We start from the raw sequence: 13,144 nt of genomic DNA, 5'->3' as shown, positions 1-13,144 counted from the left end.
AATTAGATCAGGTTTTTCTTTTCTTTCATTTCTGATCCATTATCCTGTACTGAAAGAAATAAACAGGTTTATTCAAAGAATCACAGAGATAACTATCTTGTTTTTCTTCTCAGTCAGGCCTGATGAATTCCCTCTTTGCATAGCTTGTTACTATTAGTGGAGTGGCATTAAAATTTTATTTATGTGTATCATTAGTCACATATTGAAATAAGCAATATTTCTGTTGATACAGTTTGGTATTCTGACATTGGATTATATTAGATAGGAGTGCAAAATACAGAAGATCAACATGCAGTTTTCTTTTTTTTCTATAGGAGATGGGACGTCATGATGATCTTTGGTCTTTGTTTTACATGTTGGTGGAGTTCGTTGTTGGACAACTGCCCTGGAGGAAAATTAAAGACAAGGTTTGTTCAGAAATATAGCAATTGAGATATCTTGAGGATTAACAGTGAGATTTAATTTAAGATATCTGATAATTTGTTATTTAGTAGCATACATGATAAGTTATTTTCATTAGAATTTCATATGGTGAATGACTTAATCCTTGTCTGCTTCTAGGAGCAAGTAGGCTCTATAAAAGAGAGGTATGATCACCGTCTGATGCTGAAACATCTTCCTCAAGAATTTAACATCTTTCTAGACCACATTTCTTCTTTAGACTATTTTACTAAACCTGACTACCAGGTATGACTTCTGTGCTATGACTTGCAAATCTTCTTTCTTTCTTAATATTTTAGTTATATTGATTAAATATAACTATTTAGTAAGCTTTCATTGCTTGCTTTGAGGATTTTATATGTTCCAATCTACATTTTGTTAAAACCATGTTAAATTCATGTTATATTAAAAGTGTCTGCCATTCCTTGTTGGCCTTATTTTAATTTGAATATTGGCTTTCTATTTTTATATTTCTATTTAATTAGTTTCAATTTTTATATTTCTATTTAATATTTTAATTTTTTTTGCTTTGAGAGGCTTACCACCTCAAAATCATAGAATAAATCTATAATCAATAATCCAGGCAAAATGTATATTATCATAAGTAAATCTCAAATGTAAAAAACTGAGTTACTTTCCTAGTATTGAGTTGCTGTCTTACATGTCATTATAATAGCATGGACTTGGCTACCTGTTGAAGCAGGTAGACAGAGGGTGAAAAGGGGTAAAAATAGTAGCACATAACTATTTTCTTATAAATTCAGTTTAGGTTATTTTTTCTCTTGGAGGAAAATTATTTTAAGATCCTGTTATATTCGTGATACTCACAGGATATTTAAATCTCTTATCCTCCTCCTATTAACCTGGACATGCAGTAGCTAGAATTCTTACAAGCAGTGTCAAGAAATTTATAGGTGAGGCTATGTGTTGGATAGAAGAATAATAGTAATGTTTAATGTTATCTAATAATAAATATACTATGAAGATCGGGTATAAAGCAGTGGTGGGTTCCTCCCGGTTCGGCCTGGTTCTCCCGAGCCAGTAGCAGTGACAATATGACTTCACCGAACCGGTTCTGCCCCCCACCCCCCACCCCCCGCGTTATTCTTACCTTTTATTTGGCCCCACCCCCAATCTGTTGCTGCCTCCCGAGCCCCAGCTGATGGCTAGAGTGGAAAAAACTGTTTAAACTCTTGCCGCGGGGCTTCAAAGGGCTGCCCTACAGCTGATCAGTGTTAAAAGAAAACAAATGAGTAGACCAGTGCCTGCAAAAATACATGAGTAGATCAGTGCCTGCAAAAATAAATGGGTAGATCACTGCCTGCAAAAAATAAATGGGTAGATCGGTACAGCTCTGCAAGCAGTTAAAAGCCTGGTAGACCAATACCTCTGCTAAATCCTAAATAATTGTCACATGACCATCAAGCCACGCCCACAAAATAAGCCATGCCCACAGAACCGGTAGTAAAAAAATTTTAGAACCCACCCCTGGTATAAAGGTCTACTTTCAGACAATGTCAGAACAGAATTTTCAAAAAGTTGTTTGAAAAAATAATTGACACTAAATGTAATTCCTTTCTTTGTTTTTATAGCTTCTCATGTCCGTTTTTGATAACAGTATGAAGAATTTTGGGGTGACAGAGAGTGATCTGTTTGACTGGGAAAAAAGTGGGGCTGATGGTTCTCTCACTACTACCACCACTTCCACTACTCCTCAACTGCATACTCGACTGACCCCAGCTGCTATAGGGTATTTTGAATCATTTCTTTGGATGTTAAATGAATTAGCATTTCAAGTTATCAGTGCTTCTTCATGGATGATAGGATTGCAATTATTATGGAAACAGATACTCCTTCATAATAAAATGCTGACAAATCTTAACCACTTAAATAAGATTATCAACCTCATGTTAAGATCAAACATTTAAGATTAAGTTCATGCATCTCAAGATTAATTGATGGATCCAGATTCAATATTCTGTGTCAGATATTTAGAATGGTGTCTTGTAATAACTTGCATTTGATCACTTTGACTAAGATGATAGAAGATTATCTATGTCTTTTGGAAGAAAAGGGTTGTCTCCAAATTGCTGTCTTCCAGCGGTGTCAGGAAATATTCATTTATAATATAGCCAGGTTGAAAACAGTTCAGATGGCATGATGTAATTGGGAAGAAATTCAAAACAAGCAATCTTTATTACACAATTCATTCTAATGGTTATTACATGGTGGCGGAAACTAGAGGCAAAAGTGATGGAATAGTATCACCTCTCCTGTTCCTTATCTTAATGGGGTAGCATGCTAGCTGTAAATTATGATACCTTCATAAGCAAATGGAAACCTGGAAGTTAGGGAAGATTGTTTTAGCATTACTGAAGCTACTATGGAATTTCTAAATTTCAAGATGCATTTAAAATTTTACTTTCTACAATCCTTCTAATCTTTTTGGTTTGATTAAAATGAATGTCTATTTATTGTTTTCCAAATTAGTACTTAAGAAGGTCACATAGTATTGACCTTCTAACAAACAAAGAGACAACACAGGTGAAGTGATAGGCCAGATAGTATCAGAACTAGATCTCTGAGGTCTTTAGAAGCTTGCAGTTTACATAAAAATATAATTCAAAAATTGGGAAAAGCATCATATAATGCATTTTTGCAAGACCTACAGATCTTAGGTAGATCTTGATATATTGTCCACCGTAGTGGATTAGAAGTATTTGTGTTTGCATCTTCCTGTTATTGAGATTATATCTGCTGGCATATAGGATGACATCTAATTATAGATGTTATAGTTTGTTGATTTAAAGACATTATAGTTTGTTGATCAGTTGATCTTCTACACCAGAGATGGCTAACCTTTCTGCTGTCGTGTGCCAAAAGTGGGGGAAGCATGGGGGGGTTGCACGTGCCCACACCCATAATGCAATGCCCCCGTGTGCTCCTCCGCACATGCGCGCACAACCCCCCCGCCCCCCACCCATGCACGTGTGAACCCCCACGTATGTGTGTGCGCCTCCCACATGCACCCCGCCCCTGTGCCAGAGACCGGAAAATCAGCTGGCCGGTGGGAAGTGCCCACACATGTGCAGTGGAACTGAGCTGGGCAACGGCTCGCATGCCCGCAGAGACGGCTCTACGTGCCACCTGTGGCACGCATGCCATAGATTCGCCATCACGGTTCTAGACAATTCTGCATATGCATAACAAAATTGTTCTTGAGATTTCTGTGTGTCTGACTGTAGGTGTGCATGAAAAATAGACTTCTTGGAGATGTTTAATACCATGTCTTGAATTCCTGGTAGACCCGATTAACGACTGCTTTCCTTATGAAGCCAATTCTTCCTCTTTTAGAAGAGGATGAATAAGAGCCATAACTCTGCATCCTGTCATCTAAGGCAGAGAGGAAAATGTCAGTTTAGAAAAAAACTTGGGACATCTTTAGTATTAATTTTCACTTTTTTATACATAGAATTGCCAATGCTACGCCAATACCAGGAGATTTATTACGAGAGAATACAGATGAAGTATTTCCCGATGAACAACTCAGTGATGGTGAGAATGGTATCCCTATTGGAATCTCACCAGAAAAGTTACCAGAGTCCCCTGGACATCGTCTTCAGGAAAAGGATGTGTGGGAAGAAATGGATGCTAATAGGAATAAGATTAAATTGGGCATACATAAAGTAAGTATTGCAGTTGAATAAATGATAACATTTACTTTTTCTCACATTAACATGTAAATATACAGTACATCTTATTTTTCCAGCAATGACTAATCAGGTATCCATGGAAAATGAATAAACTGAGTATGATGAACAAAACCATTTAATTTGTCCCTGATGTGAGATAGATAGCTAGATAGCTAGATAGGAAGGAAGGAAGGAAGGAAGGAAGGAAGGAAGGAAGGAAGGAAGGAAGGAAGGTTTCATTTCTAGTTGTTAACAGTGCTGCTGAAACTAAATAGAATAATATTGATCTGTTTCTAAAAATTTTGAATGTTTCAATGAATTTCTTAAGACAATGAAATGGCTTTGTCTTCATGTAGTGCTAATAGTCTTGGTCCCTTCTCCCTACTGTTTATAGTGCTAATCAGTTAAGAATTTTAATATCAGTGCATATCTCACTAGAAGTACAGTAGTGCTCGACTAATGCCTGGTAAATAACACCCAAACAGATCAGATGCAACATGAGGGGAGAGTTGACACACACACACACACACACACACGACTGCTGTTCAGTCATGTCTGATTCTCAAAGACTGCAGAGACTGCTTGGAAATGTTCTTGCACTTTTCCTGGCAAGGTTTTCAGGAGTGGTTAGCCTTGTCTGTTTCCCAGGGCTGAGAGAGAGTGACTGGCCCAGGGTCACCCAGCTCATTTAAGAATGAGAGAAAATGGGAATTACAATGATAATGAAATGTAGCAGGTTAGAGCAACAAAAAGTAGAATGTTTGAAGAAAATAGGTACAGGAAGGAAATTTAGGAGTAGGAAGCTAAGGAGGCTACATGAGCTCATGAAAATTGGGTGAACAGATCTACTGTAGTTAGATGAGCTAGTGGTCAAACTTGATATAAAATAGCTGTTTATGTTAAATCGTGTTTCTAAAACCTTCAGACAATTTTGTAATAACTGATTTTTAAATAGAGGGAGCGTGCCAGAACTGTTTTTAAAATCACATTTGGAAAATACTTTGTATAAAAATTATCTTACATTCAAGTATTTTGATAAGATTGGGATGTTATCCTTATGTTAATTTATTTTTTATATTGTGACACTCCTTTATAGGCTACTACAGAAGAAGAAAACAGTCATGGGCCAATGAATGGAATGTTTACTGCACCAAGCCTTGGTTCTCCAATTAGAGTCCGTTCAGAGACCACACAGCCAGATCGGGATGTTCCTCTGGTACGAAAGTTACGATCAATCCACAGTTTTGAACTGGAGAAGCGCCTGACTTTGGAGTCAAAGCCAGATGCAGATAAATTTTTGGAAATATGGTAGGTAATGGTTTGTTTTAGGCAGATTTTCCTTTGCAGCTATTTGGTTTGGTTTTGTCTATGGGTGTGTATGTATATAATTCTCCACTGTTGTTTAATTAGAATATCTGCAGTAACTAATTAGAATTAGTAATTCTAATTAGTAATTAGTAATATGCATACATAGCAGGGGTGAAATGCTCCTGGTTTGGACCGGATCGCCCGATCCGATAGTGATGGAGGCGGGTGGTTCGGAGAACCAGTAGCAAAAATCCCTGCCCACTCCCCCTGCTCAGATGAGCCGTACAATCATCAGGGGCTTTTTTTTTTACTTTTAAAAGCATTTTTTCTACAACTTCTTTGGCCGAAAAAATGCTTTTAAAAGAGTTCGACGATCCCAGCTGAGTTGCCTGATCGGCAGAGGCTTTTTTTTCTTTTAAATACCTCTGATGATCAGGCAACTCAGCTTGGATTGTCAGAGGTTTTAAAAGAAAAAAAGCCTCTGCTGATCAGGCAACTCAGCTGGGATCGTCAGAGCCTTTTGAAAGCATTTTTTTACAACCTCTTCGCCGAAGAGGTTGTAGAAAAAATGATTTTAAAAGTAAAAAAAAAAAAAATTGGCCACGCCTATCCAGTCACATTACCCCTACCACCAAGCCACGCCCACAGAACCGGTAGTAACAAATTTTAGATTTCACCACTGATACATAGATTTACATATACACCTTCATGGCAGTTTTATTCTAGTCAAGTGGTGGATAATGAAAATATAGATGATAAGAAATGAAAAAAGTATTTTGTTGATATAAAAAGCCAGCCTGCTATTTTGCAATGGGTCGCCGAACGTCCAGAAATAGAAGACATATAAATGACCTCCAAAAAAAGTGCCAGGCTTTGAACTATCATGTCAGCAATGGACAATCCTGAATAGAATTCACACCTCATACAGTGTCTCCGGGACGCTCTGTATAAATGGGGCATAGTACCCTCCAGAGATGGGTTCTACTTACCTTTACTACTGGTTCACAACGGGACCGCGCACGCACGCTTTGCTTCGTGCACGAGTGTGCGCAGAAACTTCCTGATGACATCGGGGTCAGTGGGCAGAGCCTCCTGCCTGTTTTACTACTGGTTCTTGAGAACCAGGGGCAACCCACCACTGGTACCCTCCCCTAAGTGTGACTGCAGGTTCCCACGTCAAACTGTAGATCACATAGTGACTGGCTGTAAACTGAGGACATATACCGGTCTGATATCTGATTTTTTAATATAAATGATGCTGCCCTTCAGTGGTTAGATAGTTTAGACATTGTTATTTTTACATTTGTATTTTATCGTGTTTTACTAATCTGTGAAATGTTTATATATATATATATATATATATTATGATATGCCATATGCTAAATAAATAAATAAATACTTAAAATACACAGAAATGTCCTCCAAAACATGAATGCAAGAAACTATTTTTCATGGCAAATAGCATAGTATGTATTTTATTTCCATGGATAACTGGACCACCTAACTTTTTCTAAAACTTCAAGTTTTTTGAAAATATGTTTATTTATATAATGTCCTGTGGATTCTGCTTTATATTGCTCAAATACATTGATATATCATTTTTTTCTTTTATCATTCCCTAGCATGGAAAAAAAGAAAAGAGATCTTAATAGCGGCAAAGAACCTGTAATTCTAGCTTCTCAGAAAACACGTGCTCCCGCAGCTTCTTCCTGTCAGGAACATGTCTGGCATTATGATGAAGAGTATCTGCCTGAAGCTTCCAAGCTGGTGTCAGGTCCTTCTCCAGAACAGGGTGATGGTGGTGTTAGCAACGGATATGTCGCTGTCAATTTGAATTCTTGCCAGCAGGAGGTAGACTCTAAGGAATGGGTGATTGTTGATAAAGAGCAGGACCTTCAGGATTTCAGAACTAATTGTGCTACAGGGCATAAAACAACTGGAAGTCCTTCTGATGAAGAACCTGAGGTACTCCAGGATTTTGAAGAGTCTCCCCAAGAGGATAAACCTGGACTTCAAACCAAGCATACACCTGATGGAGCAGCACTTAATTTAGGCGCTGAATGTTGTGGAATTGCAGCTTCTGAACAGTTTACAGATCAACTAGAACTCCCAGTTGGAATTGCTGGCCATGCTCTTGCCGTCACACCTACAAGCCTAATGGAGGCACAAGCAGAAGGGGCTCTTACTCCAGTAAGTAAACTAACAGCCAGAGTCTGTTGTAGTTCAGGCAAATTAAGAAATTGCTGACTGAAAACATGGCCTTTGTATTACAATCAAAGCACTGATTAGAGATGATAATCTGCTTTAAGTCTTTGAAAAGAGGGTGAAAATGTTCGTAACATTTTTATATTTTCCAAATACTTTGGTAAAAACATGTTTTTGCAATGCCCAGAACTCTTGCACCTGATTTTATTATTGTATACACCATTAAATATTTAACAGAAAAGCACAATAACTATGATACTTGAACAATTAATTATTTGCATAGAGTATTTTCATAGAGTATTATTTAAAATATGAATTATAGCCCAAAAGGAGGTAATGATTATTTCAGAAATAAAGAAAGTGATGGAGTGTTCATATGGGCTTACTCCATTTTAAGTCTTTATTTTCAGATGGTAGTAACTGCTATTAAATATATGTTTTTACTTGAATATATTCTAGAAAAGTTAACTCTTACATGTAAAAGTATAAATTGGCTTTGCTGCCTGATATCTGAAACTATTTTATTTGTCTGAAAATGTACACGCCAAGAATCAGTCACTAAAAATATCTTCCATCTTCTGGGCCATGTTATTTGAACATCTTAATGTTTTGTTTCAGATTTCAGATTTTCCAAGAGAATGGTTCTGTCTTCTTTTTTGGCCAACATCATGGCCATTCCTGTTCCTAGATTTTGTTTGCAGTTTTTCTTCTTTACTATTTTTGTTCAATACAGCACATCTTCAAATACAATATATAATTACAGTACATAGTATATATCTATAGAGATTCTCAATCATCCAGGTTATGGATTTTTTTTCTTTGAAAATGTTTCTTTTGTCATTCAAGAAGTTTCTTCAGTTCTGACTGATTGGTGGGGAATGGAAGGATTTATGATAAATCTTTCAAAGAAAAAACCAAGAAAGTCCAGGTGCCTTTTGGAAAAGCACCTTTGGGAGTACATGGTATACTTTTTTCATTCAAAAAAAGAATAGCAATGACTGAAAGTGGTATTACTGAGCATAAGAGTTGTTATAAACATAGTTTGATCTGTGACTAAACAGTAAGGATAGAAATCACATTTGCTTCTTATCCTCTTGCACATACACTTTTTCTGTAATGTTCTTAATACGTATTATTACTAAATTGAAAGCTACCTGTTATTACTACTAAAATCCTAATTTAGTGCTGCAAAAATATACTGTTTAAATATCCTCCTCTGCAGACAAGGTTAATTTTCAAAAGTCTTTATTTTCCTTTTGATAAATAACAGCTCTTTATGATATCTGAATTCAGACTGAGATTAACTGAAACCTGGGCAGGGAGGTAGAAAGTGGTTCTTCTCTCAAGAATAGGCTGATCTGAGTTTTAGGTCTGGTATTATCCATGTTCCTAGGGTAGGAGAAAGGGAGAAGGTGTTATCCTCTGTGAGATTATATTGGCATTAAGAGGCACTACTTTATAGATAACCAGATGTGAGACCTCCTTTATGCAGTTGGGCCCAAAGGGCTCCTTGGCATTGCCACTTTTATAGTGCTTCCCATACTGAACAGTGGCATCTCTGCCAGGAGTATTATCCTTATTCTTGAGATGGCAAGAGTTCCCTAGGTTAGTACTGTTGGGGAAACTTATTTTCACTTGATGAGAAGTCTGGAGTAGCCTAGGACTACATGGCCATCAATGACTACCATGGTCTTGGTTCAATATATTGAGACCTAATTGAGATAATTTTGTGTCTGTAAGTCCTAAGGGAATGTGTAAAGCCCTCTGTACTGTCAGTTCCATACTTTCTGGTTAGATCTCTGCCCCTTATGATTAGTTAATTTTGTCCTTGAAATGGCAGGGCATGGGATTCAAGCTGTTAACAGTTCTTTGAATAAAGGGGTAGTTTTCTCACTGTGAAAGATGTTATGGTGTATTTCATCTTTAATAAGTCTTTGCTCAAGTCAACGGTTTTAAATAAATTTAGGCTTCTCCAATTTACCTTTTAGGAAAGGTTATATAGAAACAGGTGGTCTTAAAAGTACAAAAAATCCTGGAAATAGCAAATTATTTGGACTCCTGGCAAACAGGTTTCAGCCATGGTACAGCACAGAAACTGCATTCTATGATGCTTTACTATAATTGCAATTATAATGTTAGTGTTTTAAAAATATGTATTAATGTAGTCAAATTGAGTAAATTATGTACTAAGAACAGGTTCTATGGAGGTGAACATGTAAAATAATTTATCATACAGCTTTATAACAAAGATAATTTATATGTTCTACTTGTTACAGCTTCTAAAATATAATATATATTTCCTTTCTGTACATAAGATAAAAATAAGAGTATATTTTTGTACTATATGGTTATTCCTCAGCTGTTTTAGAAAGTCTTCCTCAAAGCAACCTGCAACTGTGGCATGAAAAAATTTATACAGTAAAAAGCCACATAGTATAAACATTAAAATAATTTCATATTTAAACTCTTCTTGGTATACTGAAGCCCAGAAAAAGAAAGACAACTCAATCAATTTTGCCTAGGAATGAATATGGAGATGAATATTTACTACTAATGTCAAGTTTAACTCCAATAATACCTTGAGTGAGAAAAATAAAATTTACTTAGAAACTAAACATTTATTTAGCCCCCTGGCCTCCATTATCATAAAGATAAAAGGAGGAGAAAGAAAGCACGTTCAGATTTGCAAGACACTGTTACTATTATTATTCTAATAAAGAAGATTTAAGTCTACATAGCACCTGTTTTTCAGTGTTTCAGTTCTACTTAATACATGTGATATTAACCTTATAAGGCAGAATATGCTTCCTTTGTCTTCGGGTGAATTAGGGGGAGGTCTGTCTCAGGCATTTTTGCAAACCACTTTCTTGTCCTGGGCTCCAGCCTCATTCATTGATTGTTGCCTTGGTAACAGATATTCTCTCAATCATTCAAGGCCATCCTCTTTACTCACAATATTACTGCTCTAAGTTCCCATGATGTTTGGATTTCCTGACTGTGATTCATAGTTTTATATATACCTACTAAATTTTTTATCAACATAGTTGAGCAAACTACACAATGTTTTGATTTTATAAAGACAGTTTAATTGTGTTGTAGGAGACAATATCCAAGGATAAAGAGCTGGGCATATCATACTAATCCATTTTTAGTGGCTACATTGAATCACACTAGTGCAAACCACTTTAGGAGAGCGCACTTCTGGCTACTGCCTCAAAATATGTGTTACCTCTTCATTTCTGGCATGATTATCTGCCCTAGGTATCTTCTATCTTGAAATAGGCTTTGAAACCAACATTTCTAATTCTTCTGGCTAACCTAGGTGTAGCAGTAGAGTGGACTGTAGTTCCTGTATCTGATTGGGGAGAATCTGCCGTCTTCATTTTTTCAACTTTTGCCTTCTATAGACACCATGGATGTCAAAATAGATCACATACTTTCTTTAATTCAGAAGATGTTGGTATGCACATAATATAAATAACCTAGATTGTCCTGTTCCTTAGTGTGAATTTAAAACAATCAAATTAATCATATGGAGGATTTTACTGCTGTGCTAGTCCAATTTTCAATACACCTCATCCTGTTTCAAATAGCCAAAAATTCTTGGATAAAGCCTTCCTCAATGTTATATATAACATCTATTAGAAGTCTTTATCAAATTTAAGAAGATGGTACTTCTGTTCTAGTCTAGCTTCTGTATCCAAATCCTGATAGCTTTGTTAAGCTTGGCTTAGCTTCCTGTGTCTGATTTCTCAGAGACATAATGCATTGCCAGTTTGACCCAGATCTCATCCCCCCTCAAACTCATTATGTGGAGATTACATCTACAAATTCTTAGTTGCAGTAGATCAGGTCTTTGCTGGATTGGAAGCCTTAAATTCAGAAAATTAATATGATGAAGTGAGACAGGTTCCCCAGTTTTCCTAATCTTCCATGATACCATTCTAGATTTCATGCTGTGTTTTAGAATTTTTATTGTGGCTTAAGAACAGGCTTTATTTTTGTCTGTAAAACTTTATCTTGTTCATAATCTGATTAAAGGAATTTCTGTTTTTTCTCATGTGGCTGCGAAGCAGTTTGTGAAAGTTGTACAGTACTTTGTTTTTTGTCTGTCTGACAGTCAAAGTCCTTTAAGACTTTAGCTACCTGACCTCTTCATTTACTCTCTCAGAAGACAGCATTAGTCATTGTGATCACATCAGTCTGACATTCAGTCTGACATTCTAGTGAGCTCCATGCTTTTGTATTCAGGGGAATCTTACCTAATTTTTTATAAGGAGAAAGTGAGTCTGTGGTCTCCATTTCTCCTCCTGCTGAAAGCAGTCTCTCATTTTCACTTATGCTAAGAAAATACCTTCCCTCTGTTTTTTTCAAATCCAGAAAATTCCTTAGAAATAATTATGCATATGCTTGATATTCATTTCTGACTTCAATATAAGAAGGATCCATGTTTATTTCTCTCTTGTAATAGGCAACAGAAATGTTTTTTTGTTGAATAAATCACATGAACAATTATATTTGGACAGACAAATCCAGATTTGCTATTTCATGAATCTGATGGCTTCATCAGCAGTAGGATCTCCCTTTAACATCAGTTGGGCGTTCACTTTATTACAGCCATCTGATCTTAGTGGGGATTGTTTTCTTGAGAGGATAATTTGGCAGGGCAGTTTTATTCTCAGTTTTTCTTTTTTTATTGTTTACCAACCTCCTTGTATAGTAGCTTACTACTGAGCCATGTATGTAAATCATAGAAACCACTGGTTATTTACCTGTAACTGTCATTCTTAACATGGCCATCTGTGAATCCAAATGCCAACCATCCATCCTTCCGACCTGGTTTCAAGGACAGCATTGTCAGTATTGGCCTGTTGTAGCTTCTTTGAAATGGATGACAATGGCAGGAATCCTAATTTCACATGCTGAATCTAGTGAAAGGAAATGGGCTTCCTACCAAAAGTCTAAGGTTCCAGAATGCTCTATGTAGGTTACTGTGCATGTGCAGAACCCATATATGCAGATTCACAGATAATTACCTAAAGAACTGCAATTATAGGTAAGTAACCAGGTCCTTTGTTCTATTATTCTGTAATAGTCATTATGTGTATCCGAACAATGCATTTACAATAGAGTGTTATATTTGCAAGCTGATAAAAATGCTGCTTGGAATGAACATTGAGTTGGATCCAGGTTTTATTTCCCTGAATAGTTCCCTGAAGAGATTTCCAACACCACACAAAGAATATTATGGGGAAGTATAAGGGAATAATAAAGCAAGGGAAATTAGCAAACATTGCTATACTGCCCAGGGAAGTGTTCTCCTTCTATAAATAGAATAAGCTTTTCCAATTGTGGAAGCAAGACCTGGATCCAATTCAGTACATGTCACTATTGGTTATCTTTGTCAGGCAGGGTTTACAAGGTAATCACATTTTTTAAGTAATTTCTTTTACTTAGTAGCATTATTTTATAATCACTTTTCTGAATTTTCTGTGTTA

At 36.4% G+C, this 13,144-nt stretch overlaps 1 protein-coding gene across 6 annotated transcripts in view; it reads left to right on the top strand.

Moving 5' to 3' along the window:
• The window catches only part of TTBK2 (tau tubulin kinase 2), a 63,210-nt gene that overhangs the window by 39,398 nt on the left and 10,668 nt on the right, over positions 1–13,144 (top strand). For all 6 annotated transcript variants that reach the window (XM_034417747.2, XM_034417744.2, XM_087882255.1 and 3 more), the window contains 6 exons: positions 315–407; positions 562–687; positions 2,034–2,191; positions 3,914–4,127; positions 5,230–5,441; positions 7,064–7,631. In XM_034417747.2, the coding sequence (XP_034273638.2) occupies positions 315–407; positions 562–687; positions 2,034–2,191; positions 3,914–4,127; positions 5,230–5,441; positions 7,064–7,631 (1,371 nt within the window). The remainder of the gene's footprint in view (positions 1–314; positions 408–561; positions 688–2,033; positions 2,192–3,913; positions 4,128–5,229; positions 5,442–7,063; positions 7,632–13,144) is intronic.

This window comes from Pantherophis guttatus, chromosome 1 (assembly GCF_059756535.1).
Source record: "Pantherophis guttatus breed Tessera chromosome 1, ASM5975653v1, whole genome shotgun sequence".
NCBI classification, from domain to species: Eukaryota; Metazoa; Chordata; class Lepidosauria; order Squamata; family Colubridae; genus Pantherophis; species Pantherophis guttatus.
The sequence above is the reverse complement of the archived record's forward strand: the minus strand, read 5'-3'. Positions and strand labels throughout refer to the sequence as shown.